General features: G+C 41.2%; 1 protein-coding gene across 1 annotated transcript in view; it reads left to right on the top strand.

The window, feature by feature from the left end:
• Positions 1 to 20,882, top strand: part of ADARB2 (adenosine deaminase RNA specific B2 (inactive)) — a 306,178-nt gene that overhangs the window by 181,970 nt on the left and 103,326 nt on the right. The window contains exon 2 of the mRNA XM_054642603.2: positions 15,360 to 15,446. Within this exon, the coding sequence (XP_054498578.1) occupies positions 15,360 to 15,446 (87 nt within the window). The remainder of the gene's footprint in view (positions 1 to 15,359; positions 15,447 to 20,882) is intronic.

Below are 20,882 nucleotides of genomic sequence, written 5' to 3'. Positions count from 1 at the left end.
TGGAAAAATCAAAGTCTGATACAAACAGAAAAGCTACTGAACAAATTAGATACAAATCGTTCTCTCAGCAGTAGACATAAGCTCAACAGATCTTGAGGTCTACACATATCAATGACACAGACCTCAATCTTCTGCCTAAACCACCTGACAGTGTCAGGGCCATATGGAGCATGACTTTGTGATCTTGTTGTCCCTTTAGGGAGGGAAGATATGGATTTGTTTTTCTCCATTTCTTTTTGAATTGAAGAAGTTCGTTTCTTGCTAGTAAGTCATTTGTGGAAGTGGCAGAGGTCACATTGCGCTCTGAAGTTTTGTCACTCAGAGCCAAGGAAATGAATGATTGCGTTGTTTGTATTTAAATCACCAGTGTTAAATAATTACCTTTGTCCTGATAACCATCTATAAGGTCTGGAAGCAGAATAGTGGAAATCGACCTTTTCCCATAAAACTCTTCACTGGAGATTTACTGTATGGCTTCTTCTGGAGACAAATTTGTCGCCTTTTCTTTCTCCCTCTCTCTATCGTCGTAACTCCTGTTAACAAATAAGAAGCAAATCTATCTGTTGAAGCTCAGCTAAGGCCAAAGCGCTTCAATTTTCTTAGCACAAATGCTCCTGGACATTCTGAATAGTCTTGGGCAATCAAATGCCTTGGAAAAGTTAATATATATATGGTTGTAATATCTTGGTCTTTAGCCATGGCACTACAGGTGTTACCCCCCAATACATCCCACTGTCCCGGATTCCACATTTGAACAACTTGAACTTGTTCCATTTGAACAACACTACAAAACTGAAGAAATCAGAGCACAGTCTATTTGCAATAGTGAAGACTGAGGTTAGAAGTATTGTTTTGCTACACTGGCCTAGCATTTACATTCAGCTGCACAACAAAGAACTAGCCACCTGCAGGACATGAGGACACAGACTGGCCCATCAGGGTTTCTCAGATGAGCCCCATGGCAGCCTGAGCCCTTCCCTGTTCTGGCACTGGCTGCCAGCAGAAATGTTCCAGCTCCTTGGGGGTTCCCAAGGGCCATTCCCTGCCACCATCAGCCAAGGGCTGTGCTCAGGACAGGGATCCAGTGCCCATGGAGGTGGCTGTTCCTGTGCCTCCAGCTCTGCTGCAAGGTGCTCATGGGGGAAGCCACGTGGTGGCAGTTCCCAGAGTCTCTGCTGTGGATCAGAACCTGGCATATTTTAATCAAAAGCCTTGGAAGCCAAGCAAGGCCTCGTTGAGCATGGTCCTTAAGTGTGTTTGGTGCAAGGACTGGTATTTTGGGTAGATTAGTGCCTTCCAGTGGCAGTAGGGAAGAGCAGGATTACTGGTAAATATCTCTTATTGTTTCTTCCTATATTGAAAACCTGCTGGTCAAATTTAAAAGTTAGTATGTGTGTAGAACAGCATTAAAACATACATGGAAGTGGAACTGCATGTGCAGGTAGCCAGACTGTGCTGACATTGTGCTGACTGTGTGCTCCCTGAGGGCAGGGATGGCTCCCCCACCCTGCCCACAGCCCTCCCAGGGCATCAGTCCAAAGTCCTGCTCTGGATAATGCAGTGACTGTGTCACCTGGGTACAAGGGTCTACCCTCACTGTCACCCACAGCTACCCCATTTTAAAGTAGCTGATTCTTGTTCCCATTTCCCACCAGTTTGAAAAGCCAGGCTTGGACATCAGTCCTCAGGAAAAATTACCAAACTGAAGGAGTCCCTCCTAGTATCCACAAACAAGTTCCCCAAGCCCTGAACGGAAATAGACTTTGGATACACTCTAATCTTCAGTATTTATTACTTTCATGAAAGTGAATACTTTCATGAAAACCACACTAAGAAGGCTGTCACTGTGTGTCCCTTTTTGAGGCATCTGATGCTAGATGGTCTCCAAACCTAATTCTTTTAGGCTTTGATACAGGGTTACAGGATCCACTTTGGAGGCCACAACTGTGTACCTCTATCTATATTTCTCTACCATCCAGCAGTGGGTAGGACCCTCAGCCACCTTCTGGAACCAGATTTTGTCTACACCCTGGTGCCATTTTCCCTTCTTATATCACCTTGTGTCTGAGTTTTCACAGGAAGAAAACCCAGAATACAGCCAAGGAGAACATTTCACAGATGTAACTGTGAGAGAGCTGTGGATGACCAGACATATGATGTTGGTTTTATCTTACCAAATGTTTACTTCTGTATCTGAGCCAGGCACACATCCCTTTGCAATCAATGGAGTTTAAGGCATGAGTCATTTTATCCTAAAATTCAACTGATGATTATTAAAGTTTGCCACTAGTGGCAAAACAAATGGTATAGAGCACCAAGAGAGCAAGGTTTTGCTGACAGGGAGTACACCCACATCTGCAGTACTTTCAGCCCTGCAAAGAGGTAACTTTTTTATTTTCTGGTGGTTTAGGAGAGGACTGTGGTCATGTTGCCCTGCCAGCACACCCCTGGTTTGCCTGGAGTTCATTAGCTATGGCAGATACTGCAGTCTTTTGAATCAGTGAAGTTCAAATAACTCCTGCTTTACCAGAAGAGAGGATTTTCTTTGTTGTTGTGGAAGGAGGAAAGATGGCTCATACAAGGGAATAAAGGAGACTGAATTCACATGACTAATGGAGTTAGATACATTTGAAAAGTGTGAGCTATACATTTTCTAGTAAAGGGCCCTTCTCCTCACCAGGATTTCCTGTGCCAGAGGGAAGAAAGTTACAGATTGCTTTGCATTTTAAAATGAAAGAACAGAATATGGGAGCTGTTTTATAATCTCTTGCTGAGATCAAAGGAGAAGGGAGGTAAATGGTATGTACTCCTTTCTCTGTTGCTGCACCAGCTATTTAGTAGAACTAATGGAGCCTCCAGTGTAGAAGAGACAGAGATTAGCTTCTTCATCTCCACTAACTGTAAAGAGTCCAAAAGGATTAATATTATTGAGTGAATTTCAGCTAGAAAGTAGGAAGGAGATTCTCTCTCCCCTCTTCATCTTTTAATCTTTGTTTCCAGAAATAACTCTGAACCAGGTTTTCAGCCTCTCACCCTTTCCTTTTGGGTTTTCTTCCTTATTATTTCTTAGTAGAGACAGACTTGGACATATGTAACACCCCTAAGAAGATTAGGCATGGTTGAATTTTTGACAAGTTTGAGAGAGAACTGAAAAGGACTAATGAGACTGAACAGTCATGACAAGTTTATGGGATCAGAGCCTTAACTGGTTTGAAAGAGTGTTATTCCACTGACCTCAGCTGGCATGACTCTGTGTATGTTCATGGAGTTCAATAAAGCCACAGAAACTCACTCCAGCTGAGGATCTGACCCCTGAAGTGATGGAGTCTTAGCCAAAGCAAACTGAACTTTTTGTCATGAATTGGTCTTCCAGGGAAAATAATTGCTAATTCAATGACTCCCACTGTTTTATTGCAGCTGTTGGCCATTCTGCACTGCAGAAAATCTTTACTTTTAACTGGTGAATCAAGAGTTTCCCCAGCATCTTCAATACATGGAAGATCAGAGGTGCAGAAGTGTGTACACAGTCCTTCAAATGTTATGTATTAGAAGGCAAGCCCTGCAGTCAGTTTATGAAGCAAAAGTCAGATACTCAAGAGAAACCTTCCCAGCTAGATATTTTCCCTTGCTGTCCTAATTTGCTCTACCAGTAAATGGTGAAAAAACATCTAAAATCCTGGTTTAGATGGCACTTTTGGACACATAGGGGATTCTCCTAGTCAGGGTTAATTTTGTGTAGGAAGAGCCTGAAAGAGCTCAGTGGGACCAGTTTTCAGTACACCGAAGCAGTAACCCTGGCATCTGTATTGATGCTACAGCACTATCCAGTCAAATGAGTCCTCAGAATTGCAGAATTTGGAGCTGAAGAAAGCAAGCAACCTGCTCAGGAGGTTACAGCTCCTCTGTTCCTCTTGGCAGCCACTGAAGGGAGATGAGAAGGAAAGAAACACGATAAAAGTAAATGGCACTTTCCTGCTAAGCTAATCAGTTCTGTTTGAGAACAGAGGGCCGTGCCAACTGCAAATCAATGCACTAAATCACTTTCATTCTTGTGCGAGTCCTGCTGCCATGGCAGCTGCTAACAAGGGAATAAAGAAAACTGTTATTGGATATTTAGTGGACTTTTTAAGTGCTTGTGTAAAATAACATATTTAATTTAATGCAAAGTTATAAATGTAATTGGAGTTTATGGACATTATAGCAGGGAAGAGAGGAAAGAGATTCCTCTTCTTTCTGCACAAAGAGCTGGTTTATGTTTCCAGACTCTCCTTAACAAACTCTGTCTGCAGTGTTAAAGAGCAGCCTTCCTGTTGGATTTTAACACTTCATCATTTTGTTAAGGGGTAAACACTGAGATAATAATATGTCTGATATTTTGTGTGTGTTTTTAATATGTTCAAGGTACAGAGCAGAGCTAACACATACTTACCTTAGGAAAAAATCAATGCTTTTTAATGTCATAGGCTATATTGACTATTCACTGACTATTAAAGAAAACCTACAGTGTCTGCTCCAGATGTTGATATGCACAAAAGCATGTGTAGATTTAATCAGATAATCCCACTTAAGACAACAACAACTGCACCAGGGGATTTATTTAATGATGTAATATTCTATTTTTTTTTCCTATTCTTTTCCAAATTGTTCCCAAATAATGGTCTTACTCACCCCTAGATGTAACTGGGCCTATTCCTTCCTGTGGCAAGTTTCTGCAAGTTTTCAGTGGTTTTATCCATATTATGGTTTGGGTTGGGAAGGGTCCCTAAAAGCCACCTTGTTCCAAGCTCCCTGCCATGGGCAGGTACACCTTTGTTGCTAAATGCCTCTTGAGGAAGTTGCAGTTTTCCTAGAAAGCTCTGTTTCTGCAGCACTCTCAGAATTTTGAGCATAAAATAGAGGCTGCACATCCCTGAATTCATGGTTTGAATTGCTGTTGCCCATACAGAGCAGCCCAACTTTGTCATCATTTAAATCATCAATCGTAGCTGTGCAGTGAAATGTTTAATATAAAATACCCACGGGCAAGCAGTAGACTGCCTTCTCTTTAATTACATCAATCCTCAATCACCCCAAAGCAATGCCAGCCTTGGAAGTACTAACTCTGACAGGTAGTACTTCTGGGAATGCCATAAAAATGCCAGCAAAGCAGCAATGGCAGAGAAAATAAGCTGCCTCATCTTTGGAGAATTATTGAACTGTACTAACATTCAAGGGTACAATGTCAGCACAATGCAGAAAGAGTTAGATGCACAACCCCCATTATTATTGTTGATGGGAGTCAGGTGTCAAGCTCCCTTTGCATCACTCTGAAAACTTGGCCTTCTTTGTAAAGCTCTAGCAAACTTTTCCTTTTTCACCGCTCTTAATTGAGAAAAAGATTTGAAGCCATTTGTCCTAGGATTGAATAAAAACTGAAAAAGTAAAAAAGAAAATACTAACAAAGTATCAGTGATGAACCTGAGATGTTAAGACTCTCTACGAGCAGTGATGGAAAGTTTAATAAATATTGAAGGGTCATGCCTTAACAGGTGAAACTGAAGGAGCTGCTTTTCAGTCAAAGGCACTGTAATACCAGCAGCACCCAGGACAGACCCAGGACAGCCCCTAACCCCTTCTAGCTGTCTCAGCTCCCAAGGGGTCAAATGAGAATTTAAATGCCTAAATAGTTCAATAACTGGCTCAATTAGCAGACCTGACTTCTCTCAGTAGCATCTTTCCTGAGAAAGCCCTACAAGTCTCAACCCTCTTATATCACCCTAAACTGTAATGGTAATGCCTTTAACTTTCTGCCCATAGACAGATTAGTTAACACAACACTGCCTCATGTTACCAAGGATAAATCTGGGCAGGAATCAGGTTAAATTTGCATTATTATTATGGAAGTACAAAAGGGAGAGGTCATACTTGGCTGCTTACAGCAGATGAACAGAGAAGAGATTTTAAGAAGCCTTTCAGCACTAATTGCCAGCTGGAGCTTTCTGATGCAGGCCATTCACTTCCCAACGTTTAGCAGACATTCATTTTGGGAGGGAGGGGGTTACAGATCACAGAGGAGTGCTCACAGGCAGTGTCTACACTCAGCTGGGGCTGTTCCACATCAGTCCCACAGCCACTTTTGGAAAGGAGGTGGACAGCTCTGCATCTGCATTTGTGGGCTTAACTGCAGATGAAACCTGAACTGCAAGTGAAACCTTAAAAGAACTGAAAGAGCTGTGTTGTGTTGAGGAGAAGCCCATTGCTATGCCCATGTTGGGTGACTCACTCTACAGTGAAGCTATCATTTTACAGGGTATAAAATACATCCTTAGCTGTCCATCCATATTGCACCTACACAAATATCTTTACTTCTCCATGTAGTAACTCATGGTGTTTGCAGATCTTTGAGTGCCTTAAGTGGGAGTTCTGTGACCATTAAGGAGTTTTGACCTCCTTTCAGTAACATACCATTCATTTCATTACCCAAACCTATGCACAGATCAAGGACTGAAAGTACCAAGAAATCCTGTTAATAGAAGAGCATTCTTGCAGGGGCTGCAATGCTCAGGGAAGCAGGACATCCCCTTCTGCACCTTGTAATGCAGCCACAGGCAGTGATAACACAGGTCAGGATCTCCCAGGAAGGTAGTGTAGAAATCATGTCTCCTGACTTTGGACATCCACTAGTTAGTCTTTTAGCCTAAATCCATGTCCCAGATAAAATCAATAGGCACCTGCTGGGAGGGCTTTATTGCATTTATCCCATTGGCATTTATTTGTACATGTCCATGCCAATGAGATCAGTCCCTCCTGGGGTTGTTCAGCCTTTCTTACAGCAGATAATGGCTGAACTTGGAGACAGAGTTTGGAAAACTGAGACTTGGTGTTAGCAGCTCAGACCCACCTTAGAATTTGTCTACCTGAGTGGACTGCTGGTTTCAGAAGGTGGCAAAACCCTTCAAAATCAGGTAGTGCAGCACAAAGCTTTGTATCCTCCTTGTCCTTGTGCATGGACAGTGCTGAGCCTTAGTCTGTACTCCTGCCTGCAAAGGCAGCTGCTTTTCTCCCCAGCCCTCAGCTCCACTGGCTCCAGGCATCCTTTTAAGTACCTTTACTAACTGTGCTACTCTGGGTTAGACCACTCATGTTTCACATAATCATAATTTAGTTGACAGGTTTAAATTAGTGATAGGCAAACCTCCCTTAACCCAAATCAAGGACTTTCATACAGTTTTCTGTTCCAGCTTAGCAAAGTCTCCTTAAGTAGTGCAGATTTGAACATAGACACAGGCTGATGAGAAACTAACCCACTCACCCTGGTACTGGCCAAACTAGTTACCCATATGACTGAAGACTTTTCTCTTTGGTAATCCTGTTTGGCATACAATCAAATAGTCATAGTTAATCACACTGATTTATTGTATGCTTAATAAATCCACTGGCTGTTTTTGTGGTCTTCTTGCATCTCTAGTCAGCCCACATTGGGAACAGGTGGGTTTCATGCTATTATTTTCTCTGTGTTTCTCCTGTTTTCTAAAGTCATGACATCCCAAAAAAAATAGGGATAAAAAAAGAAGAGGAAATAAAAGCATGTCATAGTTTGTAGAGAGCAAAATAAAAATATTTCCAAAATGAATGTTCAAATAGCATACGGAGCTTGCTAAGAAGTGGATTTTAAACTGCAATTTCCAAGCCACAGCCAGATCACTTAGAAATACATAATATAGTACACTCCACAGGCAGACAGATTCACATAAACTGATAATAACTCAAGAGTTTTTATCTCTGTGTGTCCTCAAGCAAGGCATCAGGAGAGAGAAACACTCTAGCAACAAAATTAAATAGTTTTAGATCTAATTTTACTAGGCTGAACTAGATTTCAAATTGATTTCCAAGGAATCTAACAGAGAACAAAACACAGACACATTGCCTTTCTTATTAAAAATCCATCTACCACCTTGTGTTTTTACTTACTTTGCTCTTTACTGGAAGTAATAAGAAACTAATATTTCACAACACAACACATTTCATTCCATAGAGTCTTCCATAGTGAAGGAGCTTGGAGTGGGCTGGTACAGAACACCAAAGTACAGCCCCTGAGATTTGTCTATACAAGTGCCCATTTGAATTCATGGTAAATCTGCAGCTAAACCCCACTGTCTCCATTCCAGAAATGCAGGAGAGCTGCAGGACATGCCACTGTAGAAAGAAATTATGTCCTAATGCATGATGTGATCAATTAAACATATCCTTGTGTACCTCAGACCATATTGAATGAATCCATGCAAATCACATGCACGGGGCTTTTGCTGGTCCTTTCTGCTTCCTAAGTGATAAGGCAGAAGTTACTTTGGCCTCAGATTAAATGGGTGCAGCCCTGTGTGGAGGCACTGGTGGGCTGCAGAGGGGCCAGAGCCCAGGGCATGGGCCTGTTAGGTGTTGGATTGGCCCTGGTAAAACATTTCACACAGCTTCCCCAATAGCATTCCAAGGTAGCAGTTCTGGGTCAGCAGACAGCTGGGACAGGATGCACAGAGGATTAGTCCAGCTGCCAGGCCCCTGAGCTAACTGATGTTTCACAGTCAATGTTCTCTGCAGTATCACAATACCATAAACTGTTCTTGCTACTTAATGTAATTGCATTTCAGAGCTCTCCTCTTGGACACAGAACCCATTTTGCTAAGCACTGAACAAGAGTAGAGAAAAAAGATATTCTCTGCTCCAAGAACTACTTAAAAAAAATTATACAGGCAGCAAGTAGATCTAGCTACAGAAGACCCCTGCACTTGGCAGGCCTTGTTCCACTTCCAGGCAAGGCAGAGAAGCAGGTGCTTGGGCACTGCATGGTACTGAACAGCTTGCTGCCCTGTTTCAGAGGAAGATTTCATGGCTCCAGGTTCACACCTCTGACTTCTAACTCGAGGCACAACCTGCTTTGAGCAGCTGAAAACCTTCTCCTAAATGCTGACTACCAAAATGTTCCCTGGTTTTGTCTTCCCTTTAGTTATCAGACTAAAAACAATGTGCTCTGATATTTTACATCTTTGTTTCAGGTCCTTGCTGAAGCAGAGAACAAATAAAGTAATGATGAATTTTTTTTTTTAACTTTTAAAAACCTAAATTCCTTAATCTGAATAGTCCCTTTTGTCCCTGTTTTTGAGAAAATTGTTCCAGTCAAAAATCATATTCAACCAGAAGGTTTTTCTCCCTGCATATTTCTCTGCTACCTCCAAGGAAAGCTTTCCTTAACAGTTCCCACGTGGGCCAGGGTGGGAAATCACAGCAAATGCTCTGGATTCAAAACCAATTATAAAAAGCAGACCTTTAGTGACTGCCCACCTCAAAAGCCATGTTCTCAGGGGTGCCAAGCATCACAGCTACAGACAGGAACAGTCATTCATATTTTAACCCTTTCGTATTCTCCAGTTCAAAGGCTCTTTTTCCCCCCTTGGACTGCTCAGCCAGGTTTGCTGTTCCAGTTGCATTGACTGATGGCTCTCAAGGGTCCATGATGTCAGCAGAGCTCTGATTTAGGACCACACAGAGCAGGGCTGAGAGAGGAAAAGTCAAACCAAGCAGGAATGGGTGTGTGCCAATAGCCCCTTGCAAATATACTCAGGCTTGAGCTTATCCCAGGCAAGGCACCAAACTGGAGCTCCTGCAGCAGCCAAAGCTGCTGCTCTGTCCATACAAACATCAGCCCTCTGAAGGGGTTTAGGGCAGCCACATTTCCAGCTTGAACATGGCTGGGGGGGATGGACAGAGACCCTCCCAGCCCCAGTGGAACTGTGGTGGTAATTCATGGGGACAGCTTTGTCAGTGTGGATATAAAAGCATCACACAGAGGCTGCCTGCTTGCCTGTGAAGCAAAAAGCACTTGGGCAATGCTACTAAGCCCTGCACACTCAGAAACTTTTGCTTCAACAGCTGGTTCTCAAACTGAGCTGTAAGGGCTGATTCTGACACCATGTAAGTAAATCCCTATCTACAAACCAGTTGCTTAAATTAAATGATACAGCATGGTGGCCATACAAGCCATAACTTAGAAGGCTGTGAGCCTTCCCAATAAGTGCTGTGGTTTAACGACTTTTTTTTTTTCCAGAAATCTGCCATATTTTTCTTTTGCATTAAGAACCTCTTCATCCTGTCAGTCAATGTCAGCCCAAGCCTGAACTGACTAAGATATAGGAAGGAAGATAAAGAATCATCTCCTGATGTGCAGGCTCTCTTTTCCCTGTATTCCCCCTCCTTAAGGGTGAAACACAACTTTAAAAATGTAACTATTCAAGTAGCTTCAAATACTGCTTTAGAGAAAAAATAAGGTTTTTTCCAAGAGATTTTGCAGCTGAGTTTACACTATTGCATCATATTTGTCCCTTTCTGAGTAATTTCATACTCCATACAAACCAAATTAATTACTTCGGACTGGTCTATAATGTCTGCATTGTATTTTTAAAAGAATACAATTGAAGGGACCTCTGAAAAGTAAAGTAGTTTATGGTAATTAATTTGAATATGAGAATGAAACTAATTCAGTAAAACATTGTTAACTCTGATCTGGCAAACCACTGGTATCCATCTGTCTAATCCTTCTTGTGTTTGAAAGTTGCATTTTTGAAAAGCAACTATTAATAGTGCTCATTAGCTGCCAAGCAAAAGAGCATGCCACAAACTTCTGCAAATACCAGCAAACACTGCTCACTTTTCCAAGTTTGAGCTAGAACCTGCTGCAGGATCTCATGGTCAGGGCAAGTTTTTCTGCTGGAGTCTGTAGAGATGGGAGAGTATAAAGGACGGGCCCTTCCTATAAAGGAAGTGCAATCCCCTGCAGATTCCAGCTGTCTCCCTACAGCCCCTCAGCACCTCCCCACCAGACAAGCTATTCCAGCACTGCACTATCCCTACTGTTAGGAAGGGTTTTTTAATGTCTAAAGTGAATTTTCCTTGGTGCAATTTAAGTCCATTACTTCTGGTTTGTTAATGCACATGGAACACAGCTTACCCTGTTCTTCCATGCAGCAGCTCTTTATGTGCTTGCAGGCTGCTGTTATGACCCCACTCAGTCTGCTCTTCTCAGAGCTAAACAATTTGTCCAACATGTATAAGGGCTGATTTTTAAAAGTGTTGAGCTCCTGCTGTTCCTGTTGCTTTTATTCCTGGTGATTGAGAGTGAAAGAACTTCCTAGAGTTGATGATCAAGCAGTATTGTCTGGTGCCCTTCAAATACTGATAGGTATGAAGGGCACAAAGGTGTTTATAGCTGTATATGTGCATTCTTGTCTTCACAATAAAAGTGTATTTACAGGACCTGTGACCAGCCTTCTGACTGCATCCCCAGGGCAAGAGCAACTTCACAAAAAAAGCAGATTTTAATGGAAACTTGCCTGCCTTTTGTGCCAGGCTTTGCTGAATCATTTGTACTAAAGCATTTTCTGTATTTCATTCTGTATTTCATGCAACACATATCTTGCTCCATGGGGTTTTTTTTTTATTTTAATTATTCTTATGGCTACTGTAAAAACACTGTTCATGATTCTGTGTTAACTATTTACTGTTGCTGGAAAATACATCCTTGGAAGAGGGAACTGAAATCCTTTTCCACCCCAAAACAGCAGAGTGGGGTTTCCTTCCTGTAACAGGCTTCTCTTCAGAATTATGATTTTTGTGCTTACAGTACTGGAGCACATTTCCACTTGGAAGACTGTTTTTATAGTGAATGCACTACAAAATATGATGCTATCATCTTGCAATAGTGTTCCAGGGCAGCTAAGACAAATTCTACTATACCTGCTCTTTGTCTCTCAATTTCCATTGTAAATAAAGCTTTCCTTGTGTCCATGTAGGCCCTTATGAAACCTCTTCTTCATGGCATCAGAGACTTTGGGTACAATTCTAATGCTAGCAATAATACCTTCATGTATTACTTCTAATAAATGTAGGGTCATATAGTCTGCGTTTCTGTAGAAAAGAGTTTTTGAAATGTCTTTTTTTTTTTCTGCTTAAACCCTCTCTCCTAACCTTAAAAAACAACTTCCTCAGACAAATACAGAGATCATTTACAATTATAAAGTAAAAATAGCTGCTCTAGTTTTGGGCTACCTATTATTGCTTCTTTTTGGGGAAAAAAAGAGCGAAGTCATGTCAGGAAAAGAGAATGAGAAGGAGGCTTTCATGGCATTTTCCTCTATGATTTTTTCAAATCCAACCTCATCCTTTATTCTTATTCATAAGATTTCATCAAATTGCTGGAAACAAGGCTAATTATGATCGGCATTAGCCTACCCAGGGACCATAAAGTATGACTATACAAGTCTCCTAATCTTGACAATTAACCCTGAATTTCACCATTGGTAATAAAGCTGAAGGACCTCATGGTCTGTACAGCAGCAGGCAATAATGTGCAAAAGATGGAAGTGCACAATAATAGCAATAATTTTAAACCTAACCTGACTATTTCCCTGTAAATACCTTCAATAATTATTCTGTCATTTATCTTTTCCTCCTTCTCTGGGTCAATAATTCCTCTGTGCAGTCAGTGTGTATACTGCAGCTTTTCTCTTTTTACAGAGCTTACTCAAAATCCTTCCCTCCTCCTCCTCCCATTTAGACACATACTAAATGTTCCCTTGCTTAGCCAATGGATTGACATATTGAATTATAATCTTTATCACTGGTATTGATAGAAGTATATTCTGTTATTAGGACCTGCCTTTGTTTGGTTGACACAATCCCATCCATTGCTGCTCTAAGCATGCAGCAAATTTCACATCCTGTTTCTCTGCCACACAAAAAGTGAAGTCACCAGCATGGGCTCTGGGAACAAGTGGAAAACAGTACCAACAAAAACTTAAGATGGTTGAAGGATCCCTTAAGACAAAATAAAAATTAAATTGATGAATTTTAAATCCACGTTGTAAATTTCACCTATCAATTACACAGAATTAAATCATAAAATATCCCTTTACCTAGTATAAAACTAAATGGATTTGCATTTTGATTGGTGGCAGGAGTAAGCATTAGCCACTGCAGCAAGAAAGCACTTCCATAGTGCTTGGTTAATGGGCTAACTCCCTATGAGAAGTGAGAATATTTTCTCAGCAAAGATTTATGTTTGTGTGTGACATCAGTGTCCTGAGGGTTAATCCTGAAGGTCTGAAGGCTGTCAGCAGTCAGGCACAGGTGCAGTACACACACTTTAGGATCTCAGTACCCAGACACAACAGTCACTGCTGCTACTACAGCCAAGGGCTGCCCTGATCCTGTGTCTATCATCTGAAGCATTTCCCTTACCAAATGCAGCCTTTGGATTCAGTCCCAAAAGCCTACGCTCTTTTCACTTCAATCAAAGAAACCAGCTGAGGAAGTCAGGAGTGAATACCAGCCTTTATCAGGATCACAACCCAAAGTCTCACACACAGTGAGACGTCGTACAGAGACACCACATTTCTCAGTGAGCGATGCCTTAGCAAAAAAGTGTCAAAGAATTCACTTAGAAAAATCTTCTGGCTATAGCATTCATAAATAGCTTCATTCTTTTGGTTCTGACATCACTGAAATCCCATAATGAAATTGCAATTGAAGGAGGCTAATTTGTGCTCTAATTATATATTAGTCTGGGCTGAAAGGTTTCTGGACGGAAAAAGATTTTCTTCAGGCAATCTTTTATTCTGCTTATTGTATTTACTTAACAAAGAGCAGTCAGCTTTTACAGTGAATTCCCATAATGGAGTTGAGCTGTAATGTTCCCCAGCCAAGGGCAAATATATGCAGTCATTTTTGATGGGTTCTGATAACAGTCTTTAACAAAAACAAGGATTGTTTGCAAATGTAGGAAGAACCAGGCCAAAAAGCTAACTGATGGGCTGCTGAAAAAGTTTAAAGAGCTCTTCAGCTGGAATACCTTCTAGACCAGTGGTACTTTAGCAGGCAGGTAGTTTGAGGAAAATCAGAGAAATATTTTGTCAATGATAAGGAAATTTCCCATGGAAATATTATTTCTTGTGTCACTTGAAAGAATTCATTGATGCTTCTGCCACAGGATGAGAGGCCAACATTGTTCACAATGTGCAGGATGCAGAGCATTTTCACTGAGGAAATAGGTGAGTCTCAGCTGCCTATTTCCTCAGCCATAGCTGGAGCTTTCTAAACAGAGAAAGACTTTAGAATAGCAACAAAGTTCTTTAAAGCTGTGGATCACCTTTGTTAGATGTGTTTCTCTTTCTTCTGACAAGTAGACACTCTGCTATTGTTGGTCCTTAATAAAGTCTCCATAGTGTGTCAGAAGGAATTCAGCCTTAAAAAAAATAAACGTTCAGCTAAACAAACTAGTTATCAAAGGAAATAAAACACTTAAGTATATATCTGTTTCTAGTGTTTGTGTTAACTTCAGCTTTTCCCTGTAGATAAGACCTGAGCCAAATATTAGCCTAGTATAAGTCAGTATGAGTTCTCATTTTGCTGAATCTGCCCTAGCCTCTAATGCAGAGTCTGATGGTGGCATTGGAATTAAATGTCTCTGCCATACACTATCTGCAGGCTAAACAGAAACTGCAGTTAAAAGCACTTAATATGAACACACAAGAGGGATTTCAAGAGTGTTCTTATTGAGTGAACAATAGCTTTCTGGGCACACCATAAGGTTTTTCCAAAAATCATATCAAAAACTGGTAGAATTACAAACCATGGTAGTCTTTTGTGCCATCCATCACTGAGTTTTCTCTTAAGAATTCTGGTTTAGCCTCCATTGTGGAGAGGAAACAAGTGAAGTACATGATCTCATCCATTAGAGCAGTGCTCATGTCCCTTCTCTCAGGGCTGACTGCCTACCCCATTCCCAGCTGGACCAGGTCAAGCATCCCCTGCTCTGCAGTGCTCAGGCACCACTGCTGGGAGGCACAGTCAATAAACACTACATGGGGGCAGAAACCAGGAGGAATGTGTGTTTGGTGTTTGCATGTGCCAGCTGTAAAAAATGCATCGAGGTTCAGTAAACTGTGGTGGTGCTGTATAGTCACAGAATCAGAGAATGTGCTGAGCTGGAAGGGATCCGTAAGGATCATGGAGTCCAACCCCCAGCCCTGCACAGCATCATCCCCAAGAGTCACATCAAGTGCCAGAGAGCACTGTCCAAACACTTCTGGAACTCTGTCAGGCTGGTGCTGTGACCACTGCCCTGGGTCAGTGCCCAAATACCCTCTGAGGGAAGAACCTTTTTCTAATATCCAGCCTAAATCTTCACTGACACAACTTCAGGTGATTCCTTCAGGTCCTAAAACCAAACAGACCTACCAAGATGTTTTGCCCTGAGAAAAAGTATGAAGTAGATGTGAATACATTGACTGAGCACCTATTTTATGTGTACCTTTTCTTCTGTTTTCTTCTAGAAAAACTCAGCATACTGTCAACCTTCATAGCACCCTTCAAGTACCTGAGTCCTGGCCCAACCACCATGGAGGATGAAGACAATTTAAGTAAGCAGTCCCTTTTCTCTATAGATAAACAATAAAGTTCAAAAATAAAATATCTACAGTGGAGGAGCACTTGTGGAAAGGAGGTGGTTTTGCAACTATTGGCAAGTCCTCATGTGAAATCACAGAAGGGAGCTGGAAGGGACCCACAAGGATCATCAGGTCCAGTTCCTAGCCCTGCACAGAACCATCAAATAGAGAATTGATTAACCAGGCTTAAATAAACCAGTTATAACCTAAAAATTAACCATTCTTGGCTAATTAGTATTCTCTTGGGCTCTTACAACTCAACCAACTCTCTGAGCCCATGACTGTACAGCTGGAGGAAAGTCCTGCTGGGTTTGAAGGAGTTGAGAAGTTTTCCAAACACCAGGAAGCCCAAGAGGGGCAGTTAGGAATTAATAACCCTCAGTAAGCCCTTCCATTTGTCACCTAGAAGCAATTACTGTGTGTTATCCTGCCTGCTTATTGTAGCACAACTTGAATCTTTAAGAAAAAAAAAGGGAGGGAACCTTTCTGAACCAAATGAGCAATGTTTTAGTATCACCTACCAGATTGGTTTGTTTCCCAGCCAGACACATGCTGCCATGTTGCCCTATTAGAGCCACTCAGTGGGAGGAATTTGGTGTTTTTCCCTTGTTGTTGCTGATTGGCCTTGGTTTGGTTGTGGTGCACCACCAAGGGGAAGAGCTGCTGGAGGAGTGAAGAAGCACAGCTGCTATTTTCTGCTGCTGAGCATCACATGGGCATCACACTATTCTGCTGCACAGTGAAGGCAGGCAATTACAGATCTTAGCAAAGGCAAAAAAAATCCTGAAAACCCTTCAGAATAGCTCCCAGGAAGGCTGTATTTTCAGGAAGACATGTGAGAAGCATACACACACACAGAGGAAACATATTATGCACACGATGAGCTTGTGCAGGCACCTCCTGCGTAATAGTCCCCAAATGTGCTACTTAGTTATTTTTAGGTAATGTAGGAAGTTTGTACAAGAAAAACACTGTAACACCATTTTCTTATTGCTACTGTAACACCAAGACAGCTTCATGCCTGCGTGGGTTGTAAAACAGCTCACACGGACAGGGTAAGCTACGTTTTCTGAAAGAGAAACAGAAAATGTCACTGTTTTCAGGGTCATCCTACCCAGTTCTCCCTTTGGTCAAACATATGCTCCAGTGAAAAGGCAGCTATTTTTTTCTTGGTACACAGAAAATGTTTTAGGTGTTACTATTCGAATCTTTAAATATTTTTTTAAAATATGAACTAATTTAAATTCATCCATATTTCTGTGTTCACTTGCAGTATAGTGGTCTAAATCCCACTAAAGCCTATAGCACACATGTACCTCTGGAGTAATTCCATATTTTAAAGAGCTTCAGAGATTTGATCTGAACAAGTGGAAAAATCTTCTCCTGTGTTAACAATTTAACAGGAGCCCAGGAGAATGCTGGCAAGGTAGAAAAGTGGGTTGCTTATCCCTGTAGTTTTCTGCTCACTGAGCATCCTGTGGGAGCACTGCTTCCCAACTGTGCTGTATCAATAGGCAGAGTTCCACCAGCTGAAATGGATACAAATCCTGTTTCAGGTTCCCTTAGGCCTTCTTTACAAAGGGAGCCATGCAGTTTAAATATACCTGCATTTTCAACGGGTGATTGTTAGCATACAGACATTATTTTTGTGGTTTGTGATCAATGAACTAATACTAGAAAAACTTATCAAAGGCACTATGCACCTTTGGAATGGAGTTGTGGGTAAAGTAATCATCTGTCTCTGAGGAAGGTCTAATCTTGAACATGCAAGGAAAGAACCACCCTATTCATCCCCAGAAGGCACTGCCTAAGAATGTAAGAAATTGTACCTAAGAATGTAAGAAATATCACAGAGGATTAGAAATAGGAAGCCTAGCTCTATACATGGTCTTCAGCACTTGTTAATGATGCTTTTTAAAAAAGGACATTTAAATAGGGATCTTCCCCTTGGTATATCCTCCAGCCCTAGCAAAAATTTACTCTGCTAGAGCTTGGACCTGAATCATCATATTTCTTAGGCATCAACAGAACTGTCTTGTCCTCTCCAGAGCCCACTGATACTTCTGATCTCAACAACAGCCAGGAACAAGGAGTGATGTAGAGTGCTGTCAAAAAGTGCACCCTTTTATTGCTTCAAACCTGCTGTCTCTAGTGCTGGGATTGCCTGAAACAGTGAATAATCATTCCCTGTTCACTGCTTAAACCTGTCTGCCTTTCATGATGTTACAAGCCAATGCCTGTACCTTATCTTTAAATGTGCCATCCCCACTTTGCCATGGGATCAAGGCAGATTATCACCAGCCACAGGTAATTTTGAATCCAGGTTGTACCTGTAGCAGGAGCACATGATTCCTGGGGATCTCATTATGGAGTGCTGCCACAGGCACAGGCTCAGGGCAGCACACACCTCCCCAGGGTCTGCAGATGGTCCCCAACACACTGATTTCAACCACTGCAGCAGCTTTGAAGGACACGTTCCAGACTCAGATTCAATGTACTGAGGCATGTTCAGTTATGAGCATGTTGGTCAAATTCCTCTTCAGACAGCATGAGGCCCCAGAGCTTTTGTTTCCAGTGTGAAATACAGCCTCACAGTGTGAGACAGACAGCCCTGTCTCTGAGAAAAAAGTGAATATCTCATTTCAGGAGGCAGAGCTCCAAGCAATCCCTCAATCCCTCACCAAAAATATTTCCTTTTTTTTTTTTTTTTTTTTTGTTTTGTTTTGTTTTGAAAACTGTCTATTGCTATAATTTGGATTTCTGCAGGGCCTAAAATGTTCTGGCTCTGATTCAGGGAGGTATGTCCTTAGGTCTCTCTCTGCCATGGGCTGCCCACATTTTCTGCTACATGCCATTCTTTGCTAACTTGGGCAGAGAGAACCAGAATTTTAGTATCAATCTAAGTCAGGTCATTAGATCATTTGAATAATTTCCCTCATTGGTAAGATCTGTTCACAGTTATTTCAGATAGGTAGACAAAGTAGAGTATGCTCATTCTGGAACAGCTAAAGACAATAGCAGTCACCTTTCACAAACTTTTCATCTTCCCTTTTAAGGAAATCCTGTACTTTTTTCACTGGTAATGCTTCTATCTGCAGTATGGTGTTACACACCAACAAAATCTAATGACACTGGTTTTAACCACCTGAACCCTGTGGGCTGCCAGGGACTGTTCACCAGCAATAGAGAAATCATGGCTTACCTAGAATTTTTGCATGAAGATTTAAAAATACATAAGTGTGTTTTCATGTGAGAGAGAAAAGAGTGATTTCCCTTGTTGGCTTCAAGTTTATCATTCCAAAGTCAAGAACATCAACCTAAAAATCCCAGCAGACACATTCCCAATTCTTGGTTGGGGAATCAATAAGTGTATGGAAATGCCATCTTGCTTGCAAGAGGAGACTGCCCTACATTGCATTTGATGTCAGAGCTGTCCTTGGACAGGGGTACCCTGGCTCTGGCTCCTGAGTTCATACCTATTGCTCCTGATTCAAGATTTTTTGCTTCCAAGTATTCCAGGAGTTATGGAAGTCAATCCTTCTAACATCTGCCATCAATGTGATATAGATGAACAGCAAAAATGTACTCTAGATAAACAGTCCAGCGTTTACTAAACACTTCTAAAGACAGTAACTGCCTGTCTCAGAGCTATCAGTTGAATCAGGAGTTGGCTATGACGCAGATATTGCAAATTCTTAATTTTAATATCACAACTTTTCAATAATGTAGTGTCCATTGTGATTCAATAGTAAAGATGCCAGTGGAAATGAAGATGGCATCAACCACCTTTCCTTTCTCATCCTCCCTAGAAGTTGGCTTGGCAGCAGAATAACCTTCAACAGGAACAATATTATCTCTTCAAATGTAGCGTGGAGGATCGGATGGTTAGCTCTGCAGAGCCCTTAAGACCCAGAGACATAGTCAGTGTCATTATTAGTGATGCATTATAGCTCTGAAATGCTCTTGATGATGCAAACTCTCTAGGTTAACTCTACTGTGCATAATGACCAAAAGGAGAAAAACATGAAAGAGCAGTAAGAATATTGAGGAGCAGTGCATAAATAAATGTATTTCACTAACTGCTTTCCTTTCTCCCATTCAATTACTGAAGCAAATACAAGATCACAATGTCTCCTGTTGCCTGTGAAACTGCAAAAATCAATTAATCAAGTTACCTGGGGAGATATTACAGAGCAAAGCTGCAGGACTTTTTTAGAAACCTTACTAAATAAATTAAAAACTATTGCCCAAAACCTATATTTTCCTTCCTCCTTTTTTTTAAACTCCATCCCCTTTCAATGTTATTATTCTCCAACCTTTCATCATGGGAGAGCCATAATTTATTATCTTTTTTTTTTTTTCCCAAATGTAAAGAATATATTTGGGAGAGTCAAGAACAAAGACATTATGAGAAATAACAAGACTGAAAATGATCCACAGTTTTGCATTTTCCCTGTGTGTATCCTCTGACTTACCCCTTTTCTTTTAGCGCTCTTCATTTCTAAAATTGCTTGTGATTGTTCTATTGCAGCTGCTTACAGTATTTATCTTGTGTAGTTTGGTGTCATTTGCCTGCTTTGTCTGATTTTCACAATAGAAGTACATGTGCCACCATTAGAGAGGTAATCTTATGTCTGCTACACAGAGGTCTCATAAAAGACATATTTCAAAGACTTCCTATTTCAAAGATACCTGAAAGTATAAAGTAATTTCACATTTCTGGCAGCTGCCAGGGATCACACAAGTCCATCAGGCTCACAGACTTTCTGAGGCACTCGCTGAGTTTAGGCTGCCTCTGCTTTACAGGCCATGATGACTCTTGGCTGCTGCAGCTCCTGCTGAGATCTGGGCAGAACTGAGCTGTTTCTTGATGTTTCAGGACAGGGTGCTCTAAAATCTGGTTGGCTGTAGGGATACTTGCACAGATTTTCTTCATTGTGACAAGGCTAAAACACATCATAAATACAGGCATATCATCACCATGCATGCCCAACTTTGTCCACACATCCTTTGTGCTTGATCTCTGGAAGTTTTACACTTGCATCTCTGCACCTTTTTTCACTTCATCAAGGCAAACTCTCTGTTGGCCAAAACATGTACTAGACAATTTTATAGACACAATTTAAGACAAAGAAGTAATGTTTATTTTGTGGTTTTAGTTTATCTTTGTTTTATTGAGGGTGGTTAAGGTAAGACATTAAGGTCACATATTCATGTTCACAAATCTGCAGTTCTCTGACCATGAAAGAAAAACCAGATGGAATAAGACAATATGAATGATAAACACAAATAACTTCTTGAGTTTTCCTATTCAGTGGTGCATAATCAATACAAATTCTTTTCAAAGCTGAATATTGTGTGAAGCAGGAGCTATCTTTCTTTTCATGCTTCTTGACTACAGTATCATTA

Source organism: Agelaius phoeniceus, chromosome 1, assembly GCF_051311805.1.
Source record: "Agelaius phoeniceus isolate bAgePho1 chromosome 1, bAgePho1.hap1, whole genome shotgun sequence".
Classification (NCBI taxonomy): Eukaryota; Metazoa; Chordata; class Aves; order Passeriformes; family Icteridae; genus Agelaius; species Agelaius phoeniceus.
The sequence above is the reverse complement of the archived record's forward strand: the minus strand, read 5'-3'. Positions and strand labels throughout refer to the sequence as shown.